The sequence below is a fragment of the Mesoplodon densirostris genome, chromosome 6, assembly GCF_025265405.1.
Source record: "Mesoplodon densirostris isolate mMesDen1 chromosome 6, mMesDen1 primary haplotype, whole genome shotgun sequence".
Lineage (NCBI taxonomy): Eukaryota > Metazoa > Chordata > Mammalia > Artiodactyla > Ziphiidae > Mesoplodon > Mesoplodon densirostris.
The window spans coordinates 85,238,665-85,263,587 of NC_082666.1; the positions used below are offsets into that span (position 1 = coordinate 85,238,665).

The following is a 24,923-nucleotide window of genomic DNA, read 5'->3' on the forward strand; positions in this document are numbered from 1 at the left end:
CTACATCTCTGTAATGAAGGTTACAGTGGTTAAGTCTTACCACCTCTAACAGCTCCAAGCATTCTGAAAAAGGAATACTAGAGACCAAGTCTTAGAATCATCAGAGTTCACTGTGGAAGACAAATACAGGGTATGTTTTATTCTTGCAAAAGGTTATTAGGAGAAGGACTTCCCTGGTGGCACAGTGGTTAAGAATCCACCTGCCAATGCAGGGGACGTTGGTTTGAGCCCTGGTCCGGGTAGATCCCACATGTCGCCTAAGCCCCTGCACCACAACGACTGAGCCTGCACTCTAGAGCCCGCAAGCCACAACTACTGAAACCTGTGTGCCTAGAGCCCTTGCTCCGCAACAAAAGAAGCCACCGCAATGAGAAGCCCGCGCACTGCAACGAAGAATAGCCCCCACTCACCGCACCTAGAGAAAGCCCGTGAGCAGCAACGAAAACCCAATGCATACAATAAATAAATAGATAGATAGATAGATAAATAAATAAAGGTTATTAGGAGATATGGCTCATTAGATAAAAGAAAACAAAAATAGAAGTAAATATGTCACGCAGGTGAATAAAAGGGCCACTCCATGTTATTACTGTCACTCTTAAAAAAGAGCAAACATATGCAAGATCAATACCCTCTTCTGAGCTCAAGACAGCATTTTTAGTCATTTAACTATGTAGAGAATAATCTCCCTGTTCATTACACTTCCAGGTAAATTTGGGGGGTACCAGGTTTCCACTTGACTGCATAGGGTAATGGTTTCTCAGATAAAGGCATTCTACTATTACAGAATCAAAGGATTTCAGAATTAGAAGAGAGTTTAGAGATTACAGAACAGACACCAGTGTCTGAGGCCAGTGAGACTTACGTAGTCAAAAGCCCCACAGGCGAGGAATGGCAGATGCAATTCCACTGAAGGCTGGACTTTGACCCAATGGTCTCACCACACAATGTCTTGTCTGCCTCCAAAAGCCTGCAGTAGGCTTACACTTCTTTTTAATAGTCAGATAAAGAGTAAAGTTAGAATGGCTGTGAGAGTTAGAGATAACACACACTCAGGTTCAAGTATTTGGCTCATGAGTCAGGAACTAATTTTTAGCAAGGTACTTCTTCAAGAAGGATTCAGCCCCAAAGCAGGCTGATATGCTAATCTACCTCTGAAAATTCGTTTTGCATTTAAAATCCAACATTCAAATTCCTTGTGCATTTTTAAATTAAATTAAAAATTTAAGCATGAAGTTAGAAGTAAACTCCAAATTTGACTTATGCCCAAAAGCCAATTTTCATGTACTTTGGATTCATGGGCTGTGGAACATGCGGAAATTTCAAGGTGTCTGATCTACCGAAATCCTTGGAGGGTACTTCAGTAAAGCAAGATTAGGCATTACTTGGTCCCTGAAGGTGAACAAGGATACAGCAGTCTTTTGCCAAAAGCCTGCAGTGTGAGGACTTTTCTCACTATATGCCAAGTTGACTGAGATTTGTGTTCTCTGGCTAATGTCAGGGAGCTTTTGGTACTGTAGGCAGTGAACTCATTTGACCTGACGTCTCAGTATATTAAGGCAGGTGGTGAACCCCGGCACAGGAAAAAAAAAAAAAGTAAACCTACAGCCATCTGTTTATTGTACTCTTTATCTAAAGATATTCAGAGCCCTCAGACTTTTTTTTCCCTCACTTTTAAAAATCAATAACAAAAAGGGTAATAAGGGAATCTACAAAACTCTCCAGCATCTTAAAATGCTTTTTCAGTCTTTCATTAAATAGAACTGGAAGAATATGCCAAATTAAAGCCAATTGCAAACTTATCCTAAACTGCTTATCCGTCGTCTGGAATTTCCCATCTCCTTGTTTCTACCAGTGCTGCCTGTCTTTTTTTTTTTTTTTTTTGCGGTATGCGGGCCTCTCACTGTTGCGGCCTCCCCCATTGCGGAGCACAGGCTCCGGACGCGCAGGCTCCGGACGCGCAGGCTCAGCGGCCATGGCTCACGGGCCCAGCCGCCCCGCGGCATATGGGATCCTCCCAGACCGGGGCACGAACCCGTATCCCCTGCATCGGCAGGCGGACTCTCAACCACTTGCGCCACCAGGGAGGCCCGCTGCCTGTCTTTTGAGCCATCCGGTTGTTTATTATGATCAGCAAGTTGGCTAATCAAAGTAGAAAAACGAAAGCTCAAATCATTTTAGTGTTCTTATTGGCTCTAGTTTGACTCCAGTAAAAAGTAATTGGATGGAGTATGGGAAAAGGGGTTAAGACTGTAGACTAAAATAAATAATATTTCTCAATTCTGTGTGACCTAGAATATCTTCTATGTTGTATGAACAACTGATATACTGTTAAACATGGCTCAATTTTCTGGATGATAATCAAAACCCTGCTGGGTGTGTTTTCCAGTAAATCGGAACTACCTATAGGCAACATTAATAAAGATTAATAAATAATTTGTATCTTTCATGGTAAGTGATTTATTTAATCATACCTATTTTATCTATTAGTCTATCATCTATATATCTAACAACTGTCAATCCTCTCTCTCCCTCTCTCTCTCATTCATTCAACCATCCATCTATCCATCCATCCTCTGTGAGGCTGGATTTCACAGTGGTTAAAAACTTGGGCTCTGGGGCTTCCCTGGTGGCACAGTGGTTGAGAGTCCCCCTGCCGATGCAGAGGACACGGGTTCATGCCCCAGTCCGGGAGGATCCCACATGCTGCGGAGCGGCTGGGCCCGTGAGCCATGGCCACTGAGCCTGTGCTCCGCAACGGGAGAGGCCACAACAGTGAGAGGCCCGCGTACCGCAAAAAAAACCAAAACAAAAAAAAAAAACTTGGGCTCTGGAGGCAGCAAATCTGATTTCAGTTCCTACTCCTATCACTTACTAATTGTGTGACCATGAACAAGTCACTCAACCTCTCTGAGACCCTGTTTCATAGGGATAATAAGAAATATCTACAGTTTTGCATATAAACGACTAAGCACAGAATCTACCATACAGGAAGTGTTCCATAAATGGCAGCTATTTTGATAACAGAACCCTCCACATGCCAGATCTTCAAAAACAGCAGGAAAAAAGACTTAAATGCCTTTAGCTCTGGAACTTCGTAGTTCGTCTATAATGGCCAAAGACAGATAGTGCCTACATCACGGTCACCGAAACAGTAGAAATTACCCGTCTATGATTTCATGGAACAATCATTTGTGAAGGTCAAACGTGAGCAGTCAAAGTTAGGCACTGTGGGCAGAGGAGAGAGACACTTCAGTAAACACGATACCAGATACAAAGGAGATTTGTACAAGTGTTAAGATACATGATAGAGTGATGTATCACTATCTCTGGTGTTGGGCAAGACTTTCAGAGGGTGTGACTCCTGAATTGGGTCTTGAAGGATAAATAGGAGCTCATCAGGTAGAAAAGAAGAGAGGCATGCTTGGCCTCTGTTCTCAGTACTCCTGGCAAGTGGCCTACACTGACTCTCACAACCAGCAGGGTCCTGGAGAGAATTGTTGTTAAACTGAAAACTTTAAGCAGATGGGCATGGCAGGCATGGATTCTCACACGGCTAGAGATTAGGTATCTACATGTTCCCTAAATCTAAACTGAAGAACCACAAGAGAGACAGTCAGTACTCAGGGAGGCTGGTCTTAAATTCAGAAAGATTTCTGTAAGGTGATGTTACCGTATAAGAAGTTAGGTGCAGAATATCAACAAAGTTTTAAAATTTTAATTATAAAGACAGAAAGAACAACATGCCTCCTCATGAAGTAACAGAGGCAGGATAAAATACTAAAAGGCACACCAGTGGAATGTACACAAAGGTCAGAAAGGAAAAGGGGTAACAACCATCTCGAATGCAGAAAAAGGAATTATTCTGAGTTACTCTTTGAAAATGAATTCAGTACTGGGAATCAGTGATGCTCAAGACAGGGGACCTACATCCTCATCAGTACTATCCCCGCAGTTCACGGGGCATTCCCTGGACCACACTGGAGGAACATGTGGAACATAGCAGCAAATGGGTGAATCCAAAAAGCCACTGGTCTTATCTTTGTGCTGGGAAGGTTTTCCTGGCTAAGGAAAAGGAAAATGCCTGGGACTAAGATGGGGAAGAATAAAGTGACTCTAATACTTGGCCTCCCGGCACAATGGGATTAAAGGCAGGCCAGCCAGGCTACTTGGGCCCTGATCTATAATATAAAGAGTGCTGAAACATCCTGGTTAGAGATCAGAAACATGGATGGAGTCAGCTAACTCAGGTTTCCACACACAACTTACATAATTGGCAGGAATAGATTGGTTCTACTCCCTGAAAGTAAACAAGAGTCTTCTAGAGAAAACGAAGGGGAAAAAAACAAAACACCTCCCTAGGTTTCATTTAGCTAAGGTGACCAAATGTCCCTGCTTGACCAGGAGATTCCCAGTTTATGCCTGCTATTTCACTGCAATTATTAATAGTAACCCCTTCCTTCTCAAAATGTCCTGGTTTTCATAAGTTATACAGTCACCATCTATTTAGCCTATGTAACAAATTACTGTAACAAAAAGACTGAATGAAACATATTCCTTTTGGTAGAAAATGTATTTCAGGATGAGCAAATAGCACCAGTGAAGGAGAAAACCTTCTACTTCATAGAAGAATGCCAACAAAGACCACATGATAAAAGCAGAAAATCATTCTTCTACAAATCCTAATGGAATTATTAAACCAGGTAAGACTCATTGACTGGAATTAAAACGATCATGTGAAGAGTTGATGGGGAACTGGAGATTACACAGTGACAAAGTAACACCACACAGATTGCTTTTGGTGGCAGAAGGTAAAAAAATATAACTTTATAATGGAGGCTGTCAGTGCCCTAACACTGTGGTGAACCTTAACTTACCACTGATGGGTAAACCAGTGTATGACATCACTTAAAGTGTATTCTACTCATAATGGTTAACTGGAATCTAATCAAGTCTTTAAATGCAACTTCCAGTTTGTAGAAAATCCAAGAGACGGAAGAGAAAGTTAAAGCATGCTCTGAGGCAGCAATCAGGCCCAATCCAGGTCAATCTTTTCAACGTGCCAGTGAAATACAAAGCAGGTCTCTACTAGGTTAAAAGAGACTTAAGGGACATAAAAACCAAATGCAATGTGTAGCCCTAAAATCGACGGACTCTAAAGGCCATTTTGGAAGAATCTGGGAAATATGAATATGAACTGGGTACAGAATGATGAAAAGGACTGCTGATTATTTTTAGGTATAATATGGTATTATTAATTATGTAAGCAAATGTCCTATTTTTTCAAAAAGATGCACACTGAAATGTGGGTATAAGGACATATAATTTACTTTATTACTTCTGCATAAAGATATGGTTAAAAAAGAGAAAAAAGTGCATGTGCATGTACTTATATACCCACATGATGTACAATTTAGAAAATCGAGTTCTCCCTATCCCCATCAGGGGAAAGTAGAACTGTTTAAAGAATAATCACGTGAAGGGGTTGAGATCAGCCTGTCCCAGGTGCCCCCGTATCTTCAGCTCTAACATGAGGGATGTGCCCACAGAGCAGGCGTGTTTTTATGGTAGACGCAGGCTGTGCGACAGAATTCTAAGATGGTGGCTCTCCCAGCATCACAGTGCTAACAGGGGCCTGGAGAAACCGCTGCGGATAGCTCTTTGCCCTAAAGCAACTCATGCGTACTTGTCTGGGAATGCACAAATCTAAACTGAAGGAATGTCACCAGACATATGGTGGAGCTTTGTCTCAAGTACACAACCCCAGTGGCCGACCCAGGTGTCCTCAGGGCAAACAGGAATCTCTCAGAGGGCCTATCCCAGGAGCAGGAGGCAGACCATTTCCTAACGGGGGCGGGGCCCTAACCCTGGTAAGCAACATCCTTATGGGACACTGGTGCTCTGATACCCTAGTCGCAAGAACTCTCTGTAGGGAGAACAGATCTAGGTGACAGGTAAAGAACAGAAGAGGTGAGGAGGAGGGGGAGAGACAGGATTTAGGATAAAGTAAAAAAGAAATGATGAGAGGTGGAGGATTTATTTGTGTATATAACTTTATAATGGAGGATTCCTTCCTCAGTAAGGACCAGGAGAGGCGTCACAATAGCTAAGTGAGAAGTGAAGAGGAGTTAAAGGAGAACCAGAGGTGAGGGCGGACAGCGGAAGACATAATGAGCAGGAACAAGAACGAGGGTAAAGCACAGCAGCAATGTGGGAGACATGGATGAAGTCTGGAATGGCAAAGGAAACAGAAAGACAGAGGGCGCAGGAAGTAAAAGGAAGACAGCTGGTCAAAGGCTGAGGGGGCAGAATTTGGAACACATCAGAGCTGAACTCATCTTCTTCATCTCTCCACTCACAGGAACTTATACAGTAGGAATTCGGGGCGGGGGGCGGGGGGAGGAGAGAGGGAGAGAGCAAAGGAAGGCGGGCAGACACGGAAGAGTAAGACTGAGGACAGGCAGTGTGGAAGGCTCCGTGAAGGCGTGGAAGAAGGACAAAAGAAGTAGGGAATGAGGAAGCACTCATTTCAGAGGCATAGAGCAGTGGGTATTGGCTTAAACACGACAGACATGGTGTACCTGAGCGTTCCGCGTCACATTTCAGAATTACGTAATTCAGATTTACCTTAGGAATACAAGAACTGTTTTGACCAGGCAACATTTCTTTGGCTAACCTGAATCATAACTTATCTTATACAAATGCCTAGAACTAGGGTAAGAGCATGATCCACTTTACTTCAAAAACAGAGCCAAACAGCTCTTGGATCTTCTCTGCACTGCTGAGTGATGCCAATCAGCCTATGGGGCTCCTTATTTTCCCCATGGTCCTGCTCTCATCCAGAGGGTCATTTCAACACATGAACTGCCCTGAGGCTGCTGAATATTTTCCACCCTTTCTTCTGTCTGCCCAGAACCAATACAAGAGGCAAATGCTGGGTTAACATAATTAATGTAGACAGAAATCTGTCTAAATACTACTAAAAAAATCCATTTTTCAGGCGCCCAATTATCTACATTGCTGACCACATTGATTACATTAATCCAATGAATGCCAGATCTTTACTTTCTTTCTGTTAGGCACGATTTAATCTAGAGAACTAACAAACCTCTCTAGGATGCAAAACTCTCCCAGGACACATGATTTTGATTGACAGCTCACAAAATAATTCGGGAATGCATGCAAAATTAGACTCCCACGCAATTTTCATGCAAAGGCAAATCTATCCATCAACATAACAGTGGCTCCCAGGAAGCAGTCAAGGTTCTGTGCCTGGAAACTAGAAACCAGGAAGTCTGATGTTTGCAAAGCCATAATCAAGCGCATTTGTTTGCGGTTCTTAATGTGCGTAGGTGTTTTCCAGCATATGAATAAGATCAGAAATTTGCATTAAAAATTATTATTACAAGATTTCAAAGCACAATGAAGTATGTGTTTGAGAACTGCTGGTTTACAATTTGGGGAAAGAGACAGGTTAGTGAATGCAGATTCCTAGAGTCTTCAGTTTGTTTTCCAAACAGAAAACAGTAAAATACTCTCCCTGACTCGTGATGCCAGTCCCTTACAATATAGTTTAAATTTATGAGGTTGGCACAAGTTTAATACCTATACTTCCTAACTGTGCAGTTAGAATCAGATAACAATACACACATTACAGAACACAGAAGGTCTCACTGCAGAGTACCTGCACATGAAAGTAAAGGGAAAGATCCAAAGGGCCTCCTGGAGGAATACTTACTATTTGGTAGAGTCAGATAACTGATATTCCCGTCGTCTGTCGTAGCATTCCTGGATTCCAGGATCGTTCCATAAACTCTTTATTGCATCTACATACGGATTCTCAAAAGCAGACACCTTCTCCACATCAACTTCTCGAACTAACTGTGCGTGAGCCTGTTTAAAAAAAAAAAAAGTTTTAATCTCCTTTCCATCACTGAAAATTGCCTTTGGTTTGCACATTACATTGTGCACAAGTGAGGTCTTTCCTCATATACTGGTTTTTGAACTGGTTTATAATAATGTAATGCTTCTTTTTTTTTTCTCCTTAGATAAAACCCAGTCCCAAATCTTTCCCTCTAGATTAAACCATGAGGCTACCTAAAGTTGACTAGAGGAAAGCAGAGTGTTTGGTTCCCGTTGGAACAATGAGGATGTCATGCTACACATAATGACTGTTTTCAGGTGATGATCATAATCCTAAATCAATTAATGTTATTAAAGGGAAAAAAGAGACTCTTATCCCCTCTGTGTTTATAGTTTATTATAATCAAACGCATAATATACCCAGCCCTGAGTGTTCTCATGGGCTGGGTATTCACTGAGTAGCAGAAGCTCAGTCAGACTCCTCAACTAATCAGGGTTAGTTTCTACGGCTCAGCTTCTGGGATAGGGGTAAAACCACAGAAGAACAGTTAATATTAACGACGGAATCTGAGCAGTGGTAGGCATGCCTCTCCGCTCCCACACCCCTGAATTGCCAATATTTATTTTATAGCTGCCTTATCTATATTATCAGATTGAGGAGGCTATTCAGTTTTTTTTTAACTGGAAAAAGGACTTTGTTATTTTCATTATACAACATTTAGCAGGAAAGAGGTAAAAAGATTTAAAAAAAATTTTCAACAAGATTGAAATCAAAATGTTGCAATGGTCAACCCCCAAATTAACCAGAATATATCACTGTCTAACAATCTCAATCAAAATAGGTTTTCATGGGTGTAGTTTACATGTAAATTACATATGCACATGAATATGTAAATCATTATATGTAAATAATTATCTTGAAAACTGGAGGCAGATGGCTGATAATTTGTTAAAACAGTCTTGATTTTGTACAGATAAACAAACTTCTGAACTAGGTCAGTGAATGGTTATCTTGATTACATGATGACCCAATTATTCTCTTCATAGAGTTTTAAGCAGATAGAATTCAATAAATTTAATCCATGTTAGGCCTGTCTGATTCCCCATCTTTATCTTCCTTCTCATCCCATAAGAGGGAAGGGCCCCATGCCATTAGACTAATCTTGACTCAGAGAAAGTTTTAAGAAGCCCAACACGCCAAGAATGAAGAAACCACCTTTCTTGCTAGCTCTGCTCTGACCCAGACAGTCAGATCTAGTCAGTGAGAAGCCCTATAGCTCTGCCCTGCACCCCAACCTTGGAAAATGGATCCCTACAGTTGTTTTCTGTACCTAGTCCCTGCCCAGGCAACTGTCTTATCCCACCAGCAATCTTGCCATCCTGAAGTCCTGTTCCCAAGTCTCAGACCTCAGGTGGGCCTCCCTCAATCACAGTTCCCTATGAGACTCCCCCTTGAAAACAGGATCACTGGCTCCCCAATGAATCCCCAGTGCTGTGCTCTGCCTGGCTCTGTAGTGCCTGTTGCTCCGTGTCGATACCAAAGACTGCACTGGTCCCACCTGCTCTGCCGTCTGCCTGCTCAAGTGGACCTCCTTCAAGCACAAAACACTGGCTGTGGGGCCTCCTGCACTCTGCCCAGCAGGCACATCTCATACCTTCACAGGTATGCCTGATGTCAAGCTCTGACCTCGCCTTTCTGCCCTTGCTCACTGAATACAAACAAGTGTTAACTCTTTGTGTCCTGAGGTATGACAACGATCACTCATGGTATAATCCTCAATTAGAATCCCCGTGGCTATGTCTGTTTTACAGCGTTCTCTAGAGGATTCTGTGCACCTTGGAGAGCAGATGTGGGGCAGGAACAGGGATGTACGGGATGGTCTCCTGCTGGATATACTATAAAGACATGGTTTTAATCTGACTCTGCTGCTTCTTATGACATTGGATAAGTTGCTTAATCTTGCCAAATGTTATCTCTGGTGGGGAACATCCTGCCCCAACAAGCTCATGTGACTTACTATTGTGCTACAATACAGTAGTTGAGTGGTTCTCAAAAGGTGGTACACACACCAGCAGCATCACCTGGGAATGTGATAAAAATGCAAATCCTTCCATCCTACCTCAAACTTTTTGAATAAGAAACTGATTAGCAATCTCTGTGTTAACAGGCCCTCTGGATGATTCTGATACATGGAAAAGTTTGAGAACCACTGCGAACTATTAAGCATCACACAGACACTAGTTGTTGTGGTCATAATTAATTGTCTGGCTGGCCAGAAAATTGCTATTGGAAACTAAAGAGAAGGGTCCCAGAAAGGCAACAGCACTCCAAAGCAAGGGGCATTATAAGGGCCAGGAAGCCACAGAAATGAACAAAACAAGCTAGATGTAGGCAATAGGGAGTGACAGGGACTACAGCACACTGAGAAACACACACCCTAATTAAAGAGGACAGCAGCTATTTACCTCCCACTAATTGTTGCCATTGGGATATAGGCCCAGTGTTGCCAGATTTTCCGATTTATCAAGGGAAGCCAAAAATCTAGATTTTTCCATGAAATATCCCTAATTTTTATTCTTGGCAATGCTATAAATGATAAAGTATATCTGTGCCCGAGTTGGATCAGGTACCACTCATCTGCCCCTCCATTTACTTCCCTAATAAGATTGACCAATAACACTATGTCCCACACAGAACCTGGAACACAGTAGCTGGCCACTTAACACATGCTAGTAAGTAATTCTGCAGCACTTTTCTACAACAATATTTAGACAAACTATTATGCCATCCATAGGGAGAAATGGTTGAGACCTCTCTGAATTGCATAAAAGCTACGTGATGGTACAGGTTAGTGTAGGCAGTATTTAAAAACTGAATTTGAAAAAATAAAAAATAATAATAATTTTAAAAAAACTGAATTTGATATCACTACACTGGGCCAGCCATGTCATCTGGAAGGAGTTCTGTTTCTAGAGAAGGTAACTTATGCCAGCGAAAACAGTTTCAACATAGGAGACACTTTTTACTATGACGATTAAATGTTTACTGAACCCCAATGAAATGCTAGGTAACATAGCAATTAAAGACTTAGATATAGTTGCCACGGAGGCGTAGGGGTGGAGGTGGGGGGAACAGTCCATATAGCCGGCAACCAAACAAAGCCCAGGATTATGTGCTCCGGGAGTAGAAACGAGGGAACGTTTGCGTTTCCATCTTTAATTTCAGTTAACTGTAAGGGCATTTAAATAGACAACATCCTCAACAGTTGTATAACCGAAAAGCCTGCTCCTGTAAAGTGAGATTACTTTCTATTGTTAGAAAACTCCTCTAATTTCCTATCTTGTTCCATCTTGGTTTGCTTTTTCTTACACCTGGAAGGCCTTCTCTATTCCTTTCTTTAGCTTTTGTTCAGGGGCCGTACCCATGCCATCTCTGACAGGAAGATGTTCCTGATGTTCCTCCTCTCCCCCAAAATGTGAGCTTTGTGTCTTTTGAACCATGGAAATTCTATATTTTGCTTTATGTTGATAGTTACCTCTTGGCTTATCGTCTTCTAGACTATACACTAAGGGAAGGGGCTGTAGCTTACTGGCTCTAATTTCTTTTGGGGCCCAGCACAGAGTGAGCAACAACAAATATTTGTCTAATTTAACTGCATTTAAAAAGTACATATAGGGCTTCCCTGGTGACACAGTGGTTGAGAGTCCGCCTGCCGATGCAGGGGATACGGGTTCGTGCCCCGGTGCGGGAAGATCTCACATGCCGCGGAGCGGCTGGGCCCGTGAGCCATGGCCGCTGAGCCTGCGCGTCCGGAGCCTGTGCTCCGCAACAGGAGAGGCCACAGCAGTGAGAGGCCCGTGTACCGCAAAAAAAAAAAAAAAAAAAAAAAAAAAGTACATATAAACATAGTGCCAAGTCCTACAAGTCAAAGACAAGTTTCTCAAGGAAATCTTCCATCCATTACCTACTCTCTCAGAACTACATAATCCTTAACAGCACTTATCTCAGTAGCTAGTGTGCATCTATTTGTGTGCTATTTGTTAGTATCCTTCTCCCTGATCACTGTAGAAGTTCCAAGACAGGCTCAGCACTGCAGTATCAGGGTCTAGCAGAGTGCCTGCCACTGATGCTCAATAAATATTTGTTGAATGAAGTATATAAGGAAGGAAGAGTGGAAATTATACTAAACTGGAAATCGGGACACCTAAATTCTAGGCCTGGCTTTACCCCTAACACAAGCCATAACCCTTAGAAGAAACTACTTTACCTCTATAGAGCTTCATTTTCCTGGTCCACAAGATTATGCAATTGAAACAAATCATCTCCCTAAGGCTTCGCCTAGCCATAAACTGCACGACTGTAAATAAATACATCTAGAATGCATGGAGCACCAAGGAGTTACAACACTGTCCCTCCAGGAGCACATAATATATCATTTATTGAAACAAGGCCTCACTATTTCAAACAGCGCCTGACAATAAAGGGCAGAACATGGTTAAGTCTGTACATAGGCAATGCTACATAGGGGTTGAGAAAGTAGAACTCAGTATGGATAGAGAGGTCAGACAACATGTCAGAGAGAAGAGAGGATTCGGCTGGCAGGCTGAGATGAAGATGTGTGACTTCTGAGGAGGAGGAATAGATGAACAAAGGCTCAGTAAACAAAATAAACATGGCCCTCTCTTTTAACTGTAGGAAAAAAAACAGTCTAGTGAGGAAGTTTCATGCTGACCCTTACTGCAAATTAACCTCCACAATGAAAGCTACAGTATTAATCTCAGCTATGAACCATAATCAACCTCCACCAACTATGAAAGTATATTGGCCTCAAAAACCACAAGATCACTGCTTTGCCTTCATCCAGGTCATAATTTCTAAGTCACTTTTATTGCCTACTAAGCTTTGTTTTTTAATTCCACCCTTGCTGTTTTGTAAAATGACATTCAAATATAATCAACTGTAATTTGCATTTATGTAAGAGCTTTCACCTGAAGTTCTCAAGTTATTTAAGTATGACAGCATTTTATAAAATACACACAGAATTTTTCATTGCCTATACAAATGTCCTCAATGGAAGTGCAATACTCTCTCATTTTTTTGGTAAAAAATATTCTGTATGTGGAAAGAATATTTTTTAGTACAATGTGTTAGACTAGGAAGATAAATTAGACCCTTTTCTATTTGTCCAAATGTCAGATGTGAAGTAGTAAAAATCACAAGTAATTACGTGAAATTAAACAATTACTAATGAAAAAGGCTATGATGAAAAGGAAATAAGTCATCTCTAATAATATAAATAACAGTTACAAGTGACTACCCTTTTTATTTTGTTTTTTTAAATTTATTTATTTTTTGCTTTATAACAAATTTAATCAGTTATACATATACATATGTTCCCATATCCCCTCCCTTTTGCGTCTCCCTCCCACCCTCCCTATCCCACCCCTCCAGGTGGTCACAAAGCACCAAGCTGATCTCCCTGTGCTATGCGGCTGCTTCCCACTAGCTATCTACCTTACGTTTGGTAGTGTATATATGTCCATTCTGCTCTTTCACTTTGTCACAGCTTACCCTTCCCCCTCCCCATATCCTCAAGTCCATTCTCTAGTAGGTCTGTGTCTTTATTCCTGTCTTACCCCTATGTTCTTCATGACAATTTTTTTTCTTAAATTCCATATATATGTGTCAGCATACAGTATTTGTCTTTCTCTTTCTGACTTACTTCACTCTGTATGACAGACTCTAGGTCCATCCACCTCATTATAAATAGCTCAATTTCATTTCTTTTTATGGCTGAGTAATATTCCATTGTATATATGTGCCACATCTTCTTTATCCATTCATCCGATGATGGACACTTAGGTTGTTTCCATCTCTGGGCTATTGTAAATAGGGCTGCTATGAACATTTTGGTACATGTCTCTTTTTGAATTATGGTTTTCTCAGGGTATATGCCCAGTAGTGGGATTGCTGGGTCATATGGTAGTTTTATTTGTAGTTTTTTAAGGAACCTCCATACTGTTCTCCATAGTGGCTGTACCAATTCACATTCCCACCAGCAGTGCAAGAGTGTTCCCTTTTTTCCACACCCTCTCCAGCATTTATTATTCGTAGATTTTTTGATGATGGCCATTCTGACTGGTGTGAGATGATATCTCATTGTAGTTTTGATTTGCATTTCTCTAATGAGTAAAGATGTTGAGCATCCTTTCATGTGTTTGTTGGCAGTCTGTATATCTTCTGTGGAGAAATGTCTATTTAGGTCTTCTGCCCATTTTTGGATTGGGTTGTTTGTTTTTTTGTTATTGAGCTGCATGAGCTGCTTATAAATTTTGGAGATGAATCCTTTGTCAGTTGCTTCATTTGCAAATATTTTCTCCCATTCTGAGGGTTGTCTTTTGGTCTTGTTTATGGTTTCCTTTGCTGTGCAAAAGCTTTGAAGTTTCATTAGGTCCCATGTGTTTATTTTTGTCTTTATTTCCATTTCTCTAGGAGGTGGGTCAAAAAGGATCTTGCTGTGATTTATGTCATAGAGTGTTCTGCCTATGTTTTCCTCTAAGAGTTTGATAGTGTCTGGCCTTACATTTAGGTCTTTAATCCATTTTGAGCTTATTTTTGTGTATGGTGTTAGGGAGTGATCTAATCTCATACTTTTACATGTCCCTATCCAGTTTTCCCAGCACCACTTATTGAAGAGACTGTCCTTTCTCCACTGTACATTCCTGCCTCCTTTATTACCCTTTTTATTTTGAACACTGTAAATAGAAAAGCAAAACAGGTATGAGTTAGTTAATCATATAAACAAAATGCAAAATATAATTATATTTCATTTCAAGTTACAGTTGAACACACTGGATGGAAATACTTAATAATGAAAGTTAGCTTTCAGAATTCTTAGCAAGCTGGTGGCAAGCCTCAGAGGGAACATTGTGAGAACTAAGTAGCTACTCTTAGGAACGCTGGCAGAATTTTCGGTTAAGACCACATGGAAACCGCAGGATGTGCCAATGCGGTAATGTCTTATTTTTGTGATTCGGTGGTCATAAAATTCAGGTAAATCTTAGATGTGTTGATATTTCCAAGGTTGCTTCAGCAAGAGGAAGGAAGAACTGAGCTCCCACCACAGTGAGTCTTACCCTGCCCACAGAAGGCCAAGCCTTCAGATGAAATAACAAAGATCTTATAGTTACTTTGGAAGGATTTTCAAAAACTCATTAACAGCTCGAGGCGGCTTTAGGCTGGAATGTCACACCTATTCCGGTTCCTACACTCTAGAAGTAGAAAACCAAATGGTAACTTCCACATTTGTTGAAGCTCTCAGACACAAATATTCAGCTCATTAGGGCTGCTCTGTTTGAAAGGATGCCCAACACACACAGAGGGGCTCTGAATTAGAAAAATTCTGAACTGCTGCCTGAGTATGTTTTAATCCTGAACCAAGGTGCACATCTTCTCACTCCTTTTTTTTTTTCTTGTTGCTTATTTCCATTTTGGCATTTGATTCTAAGTTATGAAAACAAACAAACAAACAAAATCAGGCTTTTTTTGTTTTCTTCTCAAAGGAAATACAGAGTAAAATGATAGACCTTGGGATCAGATCCCTCTGTTGTAATCCCACCTCCACCCATGGGCAAGCTATTTAACATCTCTAAACCTCTGTTTCCTAATCTGTTAAATGGGGGTAACAATGGCATTTCATTTATTTATTTATTTATTTATTTATTTTTAACATCTCGACTGGAGTATAATTGCTTTACAATGGTGTGTTAGTTTCTGCTTTATAACACAGTGAATCAGTTATACGCATATATATGTCCCCATATCTCTTTCCTTTTGCATCTCTCTCCCTCCCACCCTCCCTATCCCACCCCTCTAGGTGGTCACAAAGCACCAAGCTGATCTCCCTGTGCTATGCGACTGCTTCCCACTAGCTATCTATTTTATGTTTGGTAGTGTATATATGTCCATGCCACTCTCTCACTTTGTCCCAGCTTACCCTTCCCCCTCCCCGTATCCTCAAGTCCATTCTCTAGTAGGTCTGCATCTTTATTCCTGTCCTGCCCCTAGGTTCTTCTGACAATTTTTTTTCTTTTTTCTTTTTAGATTCCAGATATATGTGTTAGCATATGGTATTTGTTTTTCTCTTTCTGACTTACTTCACTCTGTATGGCAGTCTCTAGGTCCATCCACCTCACTACAAATAACTCACTTTCGTTCCTTTTTATGGCTGAGTAATAGTCCATTGTATATATGTGCCACATCTTCTTTATCCATTCATCTGTTGATGGACACTTAGGTTGCTTCCATGTCCTGGCTATTGTAAATAGAGCTGCAATGAACATTTTGGTACATGACTCTTTTTGAGTTATGGTTTTCTCAGGGTATATGGCATTTACTTTAAATTTATCTATTTATTTTTGGCTGTGTTGGGTCTTCACTGCTGTGCATGGGCTTTCTTCAGTTGTGTTGAGCGGGGGCTGCTCTTTGTTGTGGTGCGTGGGCTCTAGACACGTGGACTTCAGTAGTTGTGGTTCACGGGCTCTAGAGTGCAGGCTCCGTAGTTGTGGCGCACGGGCTCAGTTGCTCAGTGGCATGTGGGATCTTTCTGGACCAGGGCTCGAACCCATGTCCCCTGCATTGGCAGGCGGACTCCCAACCACTGCACCACCAGGGAAGTCCCTATGGCATTTATTTTAGATGGTTAAATGACAGAAAGGATGTAAAACACTTAAAGGCAGACCTAATACCCAAAGCTGCTAACTGTTTAAAAAGCAGAAAAGGAAAATAGCACAGGAAACGTAAAATGTGTGGTGTACACACTTACCAGCTCTGTAACCTTAGGCAAATCACCCACCTTTATTTGCTCAAATGTGAAACAACATTCTAGAGACCAGCCTGGATAATGGATCTCAAAGAGTCCTCAAACTTGCAAACACCCCTTAAAATTTCCTACCAAAAACGTGGGCAAGAACTATCATTTCTTAGACCACTTCGCCTTCTCTGACTTCATTACAACTTGAACAGCTGACCTTCATTCATTAAGATGCACTGAACACAGAGTGACAGTTGTTGATGCATTTTCTTATGGGCATTACTGCATAAATGACAAAGAACAGCAAAGTCACACCGAGCTGCTGCTGGCTGGGTTCACGTAGCCAGTGATTCATTCCTATAGAACAGCCTCTCCACACTTATGATTCAACTCATGGCTCAGCAAAATTACAAATTACTACATGACACAGCCTTTTGAAGTCCCTGATGAAGATGATAAATCCTGTGTGTGGAATCTTTCAGTGCTAGGGAATCTACTGATTCTCCTTTGCTAAAGCATCCACATCCCTCTTTACCCTGGTATCACAAGAACAGAGTAGGTATCCACAGATACTGAAGACCCTTATAAAAATTGTCATAGTATTTGCATATAACCTATGCAAATCCTCCCATATCCTTTCAATCATCTCTAGATTACTTACAATACCTAATACAATGTAAATGCCATGTAAATAGTTGCCAGGGATGGGGAACAATAGCTTGAGATCAAACTGGGCTTCAATCGTAACTCTGTCACATTCCAGCCCTGTGTCTTTAGGCTTGTCTCTCAACTTTCTTGAACCTCAGCTACCTCATCTATGAAATGGGAAAATAATTCATTTTAGGGCTGTTAGAAAAGTTATAAGAATTGTTAGTAAAATACCTAAAACAAGTATTATAATTACTATGAAATCTTGAGCTATTTCAAAATTACCATTAATAAATATTACCTCAACAAATACTTTTCTACCATATGTCAGGCAATACACTAGACACTGATGAAGCAGATAATTTGTGTTAAATAAAGTAGCCCAGAGAGCCAAATATTAGATAAGAAAGTTTATTAAACTGTCACATATTATTCTAACTTTAAGATTTTACAAATTGATTTATTATCATTATTAGATCTGCTTTTCTAAGGTTAGAGCTTTATTGTTAATCTTTATTACGGCATTCACCAAGGTAATCAATGACTATAAGGCACACTGCCTTTCCACAAAAACTTTGCTGAAAATCTGTTTCTCTTTTTGGTTTTGCTCGCTATAAGCTACATTTGCTTAATCTAACATATAGAAGATTCCTTCTTCGATGGAGAAAATACTCCTTTATTATTTAAAATGTTCTTTTTCTTTTAAAGAACTCCATCTCTTTCTTGGCTCTACCACTATAAATTTCACGCAAATATTTTCTATTTAGTCCTCTGCTTATTATTTTCCTTTTTCATGCTCGTAGGCCATGTCATAATTATCAGGATCAATGACATTGTAGGTCAGAGCTTGACGCACCACGGCATAACACACACCAAGCAGTTCCAAAGAGTCTGTTGACTGATGTAATTACATGGTTCCATTATGTAGAATCTTGCCCTAAGGTCTGTAAAATCTTGGGATAAAATAAAAAATTGTGCACTCTTTGAAATGCTACTTATCACCTTCATGATTATGATGGTAATAGACACACACATTGTGAATACTACAAAAAAGTTTATTTTCAAAGAGTTAATTCAAAGTCACAGTGATTAAGAAGAAATTAGAAGATTCTTTTAAAGATATATGTAGTTATTAAGAGTCAAAGAATTAGGCATACTTGCATGGCTACTTTCAAAGAATATTTCAGGACCATTAGTTACTTGGGGTTTTAACGGCTATTTTTTTGAAAAGTGGGTTCTAGAGCCAAAGTCAGGTAACTGTAGAGAATGATGTTTATAAAAAGTTAAACAGATGGTCTATATTGCAGAACTCAGAACCTTTAATAAGACAACGGTGCTAGGAATCCATGAGCACAGGGTAAGGGTGGAGGCATTGCTGTATGACCATGGCAGCACTTCCCCCTCAGATCAGTTGATGAGACTGGTGTTCTCGTGAATCACACTTTGAAAAACACCGACTAGAGACTGAGACTCCCAACAACCAAGTAAGGACTGATTTTACACAAGCAAAACAACTGACTGGCTGATGCTTCCCCATGCTGGCATAACAGGCTAATGCCTGCTTTATAGATTCACATCATTCTCATTGTTGAGTTCACATTTTGCATGTGGTTCATTTCCTGAAATTATGTCTCAGAAAAAAACATAATCATTTTAGCCCTTTGCAATGTCTGGGCTCCTACAATCTTATTAACCAGAGGAGTGTGTCTGGAATTTTATTTTGTTTGCCAATAGGAAAAACAGATCAAGACGATTTCCCTTCTTACTTTGGTAGACATTCAGACAAAGCAGAAAAAAAAAATTTGAAAGAACGAGCTCCTTAATGAAGGGAGGTCCAGATGTACCCGGAAATCTCAGGGTCCTGCAGAGTCTTTCTGGGACACCCACTGTGAAACCTGACTGCTGCAGCTTCAGAAATTGTGTTCGGGAGAACTGAAAGCGAAAGGCTCGTAGCCCCAGAATTTTGCAGAAGAAAAGGAACTTCCTAGAACACTTGTCTAAATACCTCTTTAACTCAGAGAGCAAGAAACTGTTCCAACAGTAAGAATATAAAAAGAATCAACGGCAATGATGTCTAATTGTTCTATGAAGAAGAGTAATGAAACATCTAGAATCTGAATAGGAAGAAGGGAAGGGAAATAAGAGAACCCACATCTTGCTAGGCACTTTTGGGGGGCAAATAGTAATACATATAATTTGTCACTTTGAGAAAGGACCCAAATTTCAGGAAGATTACAGATAAGAATCAGTTGTAAAAAGTTACTTAAACCAGTGTTGAGAAACTGGTAACTTTCTAGTGAGAGTATGATATAGTTTATAGTGTATACATGACATTCTGGAGTACGAAAAGGAATATTAACAATAGTTAACACTATATATCTTTGAAATATTATTTATTGACCAACACATCAGTTATATTATATTGGTATTGTTAAAACGTTTTCAAACATAAAATTCTTTCTAAAAAATAAAACTTTCATATATCCATATAAAGTAAAAAAAAAAAAAAAGAGAAGTTTTCTTGGTACATTCATGTATTTTAGTTATGTTCTTAGCCATTTCTGTTTCTAATATCATATCCCTGACATTTTTAAGAAGACTATATTTTTTTCATTATGGACATATTATATAACTATTTCATGAAATTGCCTGCAATATTCTTCAAAATTGCATTAACCATTTTAGGTTAATAAATTTGAAACTGTAACATTTTCAGTTGGGTCCTTCTCTATAGACCTTAATATTCTTAACTGAAAAATATTCTCTCTTAGGGGCTGAAATACCTGGTAAGCACAAAACAAATTCTGCTAAATGGGAGGTATTCTTAACTCTATTATTTTTTCAAGTGCAAATTTGTAAATATTTCAGTTCAAATATTTTCATAGGAAGTATCTCATTTATCAGTTCATAATATTCTTCTTCCACAGATACCTTTAGGAAACAAAACTCAAGACTGGTAGATTATCACAGCTTGTTTGAAAGCAATTATGACTGTGTGTGAGTCATAACTAATTGCAAGTACATTTCTGCTCCATAGGCTTCTTAATTTAATAAATGTTTTACCGTAACACTGTGCACCATTAAGCACTACATTCTTATCATTACCACAAAATATTTTTATTTTCAACATTTTTTAGAGAAGCAAAAACATTCATAGTATTCAAAATAATGAGAGAGATTTCACTTTATCAAAATGAACTATCAAAAGCTGTACCCTGATTCCATGAGTTAAAAGAGGGAGAAAACCAAACCATCAATTGTTTGCAAAGATTTCCTTCTGCTAAGGGAGTTAACAGATGGATAATTATTGCCTCATTTTTTTGCACCCGAATAAGAAAACTTGGAATAAAAAATGAACCAAATTAACTTGGAAGGAAAGTCACTCGATCTAAATGAAAAGTCATGCTTCACAGAGTAATATAAAAATGCATTTCCTGCAGCTGCCCATGCTAAAATGTCATCTTTGGGCACAATCGTCTGAATATAACAGCTAACTTTTGAAGGAGATGCTGACACTTTTTCAGCAGATCTGTGTCATTTGAATTTTGTGCGGTTGATGATATCACTTTGGGTATAATGGTGGATGCTGCTAAATATCAACAAACAATTTTGTACAAGTTATACATTACCATTCATTTTTTTGAGAAACAAAAATTCAGTATTAAATTTTTTGTTAAATATGCATTTTCGGGTTAAAAAAGAAAAGCTTATTGTGGCCAAAAGAATTTATTACAAAATAAAATCATTATCAGACAATAAAACAAAGTTATAGATTTACACCAAACAATAAATGATAAAACCATGGAAGCAAAAGCTATCATGGCAAGACCACTGTGGCAAGACTGCTCAACCTAGATTTTTTCATATAAATTTCACATACACCTAACAATTTTCCACTGACCCTGCTCACTGAAGATCTGGTGCGTTACTGTTCCTCACAACTTATAGACCAGAGCACAGCATGACTGGCTAATAACAAACGGATGATAAAGGCAGCAGCAACATATCCTTCCCTACCACCCTAGACACTGGAAGGAGTTGGCTGTCCCTAGTCTCTCTTGTCCATGTTTTTTCTATATTAGCATTGAGTGCCCACATGCTGTCTTTGAAAGAGAGATGCAGTTACATTGCATCTGGGAAGGATTTGGAAAAGAGTTGGAACATCTTTCAGATTTAAGCAAGTGCTAAAGTGAGGAATCTGTTCAACTGCATGGGCAGAATTTGGAAATACTAAGTGAAAGTCTATCAAATCCATCCTGGCTTATTTTAACACAGCTATTAATAAGAATGCTTCATTAAAAAATGAGAAACTAGAACAAACGCTCAACTAGCGGGATGCTGGGACAAGAGGTGTAAAGCGAAAGTGTCTCGGGCAAACTAGGACGCAGGGTCGACCTCTGTATGGGGAAGACTTGGGCTAAGGGATCAAGAAGACTAGAAGTGACCTGACGGTCTGGAGACCTGCTTGGTCTAGTACAAACAATTTTTTTGAAAGCGGTCAACATCTAAAATTGAGAACTTTTCCATTAAACAGAAAAATAGATTTCCTACTTCTCTTGATAAACTGTAAGATCCAGCAACACTATTCCCATATTCCAAGAAGACAAGAGGCCACAGCTCCTAAGCTACTATCTGCCCCTCACTGTTGTCAATAATAAAGGGAGAGAGGATGATTCTTTACGGAAGTGAAGAATATCCTCTGTTCTATAATGCCAAAACTCCCTAATTAACTAATTTGTGCTGAAGAACAGAACGTGTCCAGCTTCACATTACCTGCCTGGTCCTGAAGAAATCTGATTTTACATCCTACCCACCACCCCCAACTCCCGCAGAGCTTGTGTAAGTCTTGCATTCTTCGTGTGATAAGGATGCTTATACACTCTGCATGAGAGGAACTGAGAATTACATTGTATCTGACGCTCACCAATGGGTACTGTCTCAGCTTCCTGGTCAGGATTCGTTGAAAAATGTTGTGCACCTATGATCTTCCAGTATTTCCCCCTCACCATCCCTTTAAATTATATCCTAGCACTGTGGTTACACTGAACTGTGAAGGTTTGTGTTATGAGTTCCAATCTACCCGTCTAACCAAGGGGACCAGGGCATGTGTTACGTGGAAAATGGTACCATATGGTTTGGGTTGTTACAGGTGGTCATGACTGTCATAAGGTGTGATGCACAGTGAGTAGCTAAGGAAGGGTCTGTGGCTTTGGTGTCAAACACTGAGTTTCATCCATGTTCCCATTTACTTGCTTTGGGGCTTCTCCAAGCTACAATTTCCTTATCCCTAAACTGAGATAATGATACCTTCGTCACAGCACTGTCATAAAGCTTGAATGTAATACTATACATAAAACAGCACAGTAACAAGCACACACTAATGGCTCAGTACACAGAAGCAGCCTTTAGTTTATACTTCAGATACGATCCAAGGGGAATTATGGTGCAATACCTTCAACCCAGCTCTTTTCTTACATTTAGTGAACTAACCCTTTGCGAGGGTGGGGAGGAGGTGGGGGGATGGGGGTGGTTCAACTTTAGGGAATCTATTTCAAAAATATAATTTCCATGATTCCTACCAACATGCTATATAGCACTAACAGTTTGATATCTTAAGGAAATGCTATTTTAAACTCTTACTTAAATTATACAATAATTACAGTGATCACTGGTGATTATTTTACAGTTAAAACTGTTTTTCCAAATAGCAGCATGTTAAACTTTATTCACATACAAATTTTTCTGGCTCCATAGGTAAATCCAAATCTCATTACACAGTATTCATCTCAATGTTGAGTTTTCAAAACATGCAAAGATCATAACTTGACTAAAACCTTTTCTTAGACACCCAAACAGATGTGCATGAAGATTTTATCGAATACTGTATACCCAGATGTGCTCTTCCCCTTAAATTCTGATGAGCTTCCCATGAAAATCTTATGGGTGACGAGCACATGGGTTGTGAAATTAAACCAAACCAAATCAATCTTTATATAACTCAAAAAGACTTAGCATTTTCACTGCTTTTTCAGGAAGACAAAAATGCATATTGCTGCCTCTTTTATATGTTTTTATATCTATCTTTGAAAAGCTTTCATGTAATTTCTAAATTTAGCTCCTACTTCCTTTTTACTGTGCCACCTGATCTACAATCCATCTCTGAGAAGAAACATTCTGATCTTCACTCCAAGGAACCTCCATAGAAAACAACTCTCAGAAGGAAGATAACCTGTCACTAACCTCTTCTTACAGATAGCACAAGACGACCACTTTCTTCCCTTCTGCAGTTTCTGTGGATACCATCTACGTATATTTCAAAATTCCCTTCACTTGGTGGTAGGAAATATCAACCTTTCTAGAGCTTCAACATCTTTTATCAAAATTATCTCTTGCTAGGAAAGTGAATTAAAGGGAGCAATTCATCTCTTTTAACCTAAGGCGGAAGATTGAGGGGGAGAGAAAACAAAGAGAAGCAGCAGTAGAGAGAGAGCTGGTGTGCTGGAATGAGGTTAAAAACAATGTTGCACACATAGCAATTTCAGAATAGTTTATCTGTATTAATGATCATTCTATGAAAATGTTCTTCTCTTTTTATTTTCCATTAATATCAGATTTAATAAGGATGAGTTATACAGAGACAAAAAATTTTGGTATGAGGAGAAAACTCCTAGCAATACAGTCATCGTTATCATTCTATGAAAGTGTTCTGTTTTTGTTGTCCATTCATTAATATCTGATTTAATAAGGATGAATTATGTAGAGATAAAAAAATTTTGTTATGAGGTGAAAGCTTCTAGCAATACAGTCATCCCTCGTTATCTGCGGGGAACTGGTTCCAGGAGCCCCTTGAATGTCAAACTCTGTGGATGCTCAAGTCACTGATGCAAAACGGTGTATGAACACAGTTGGCCCTGCATATCCGCGGGTTTCGCATTCACGGTTTCTGTATCTGTGGATCTGAGTGTGTAGCCAGTAAATACAGCACAGGAGTCTTGCACTTATGAAGGAAATCACTGGTTACAAATAGCAGAAGCCCTTAATTAAAAAGCTAACCTACAGATCTGGCGAAGAAAGGATGTGTAGTGGGGACTCAGTCTGCCAAGAATCCTATCCACTCTCCCATTTAAGCCTTTCCTATTCTTATCCTCTTGGGGCATTTATAGTCTTCATAAAACACCTGTTGGGCACCAAGCTACATACTGCCTGGCACTGCTATTTAAGTGCTCCATGTCTGTATGTTCAGAATGTCTAACAATGCTGTGAATTACTTCAGGGTAGGGACTATCTAATATTCCTTACATTCTAGCAAAATGCTAGGGCTGCTCAATAAATATTCCACAATGAAAATGAACTGTCTTCCTTTCTGATACATTTGTCCAGAAATGTGACCTAACAAGACCGAGGATAAGCAGAAAAAATGACCAGTACTGGACAGAAGAAACAGTCCTGCCCAGGAAGTTCGGAAGTCTGGCTGGGCCTCTGGTATGATATTAGACTGGTTTCTTAACCTGTATAGGTTAACTGTTGACTTCTGTAACTGAGTTATTGGACTAAAGAAGGCAGAGGTAGGGGCTTCCCTGGTGGCGCAGTGGTTGAGAG

The 24,923-nt window shown here is 39.8% G+C and overlaps 1 protein-coding gene across 1 annotated transcript in view; it reads right to left on the bottom strand.

Annotated features, from left to right (window-relative positions):
• GNAQ (G protein subunit alpha q) overlaps positions 1–24,923 on the bottom strand; it is a 302,665-nt gene that overhangs the window by 82,248 nt on the left and 195,494 nt on the right. Inside the window, exon 3 of the mRNA XM_060102351.1 lies at positions 7,739–7,893. Coding sequence (XP_059958334.1) covers positions 7,739–7,893 — 155 coding nt within the window. The remainder of the gene's footprint in view (positions 1–7,738; positions 7,894–24,923) is intronic.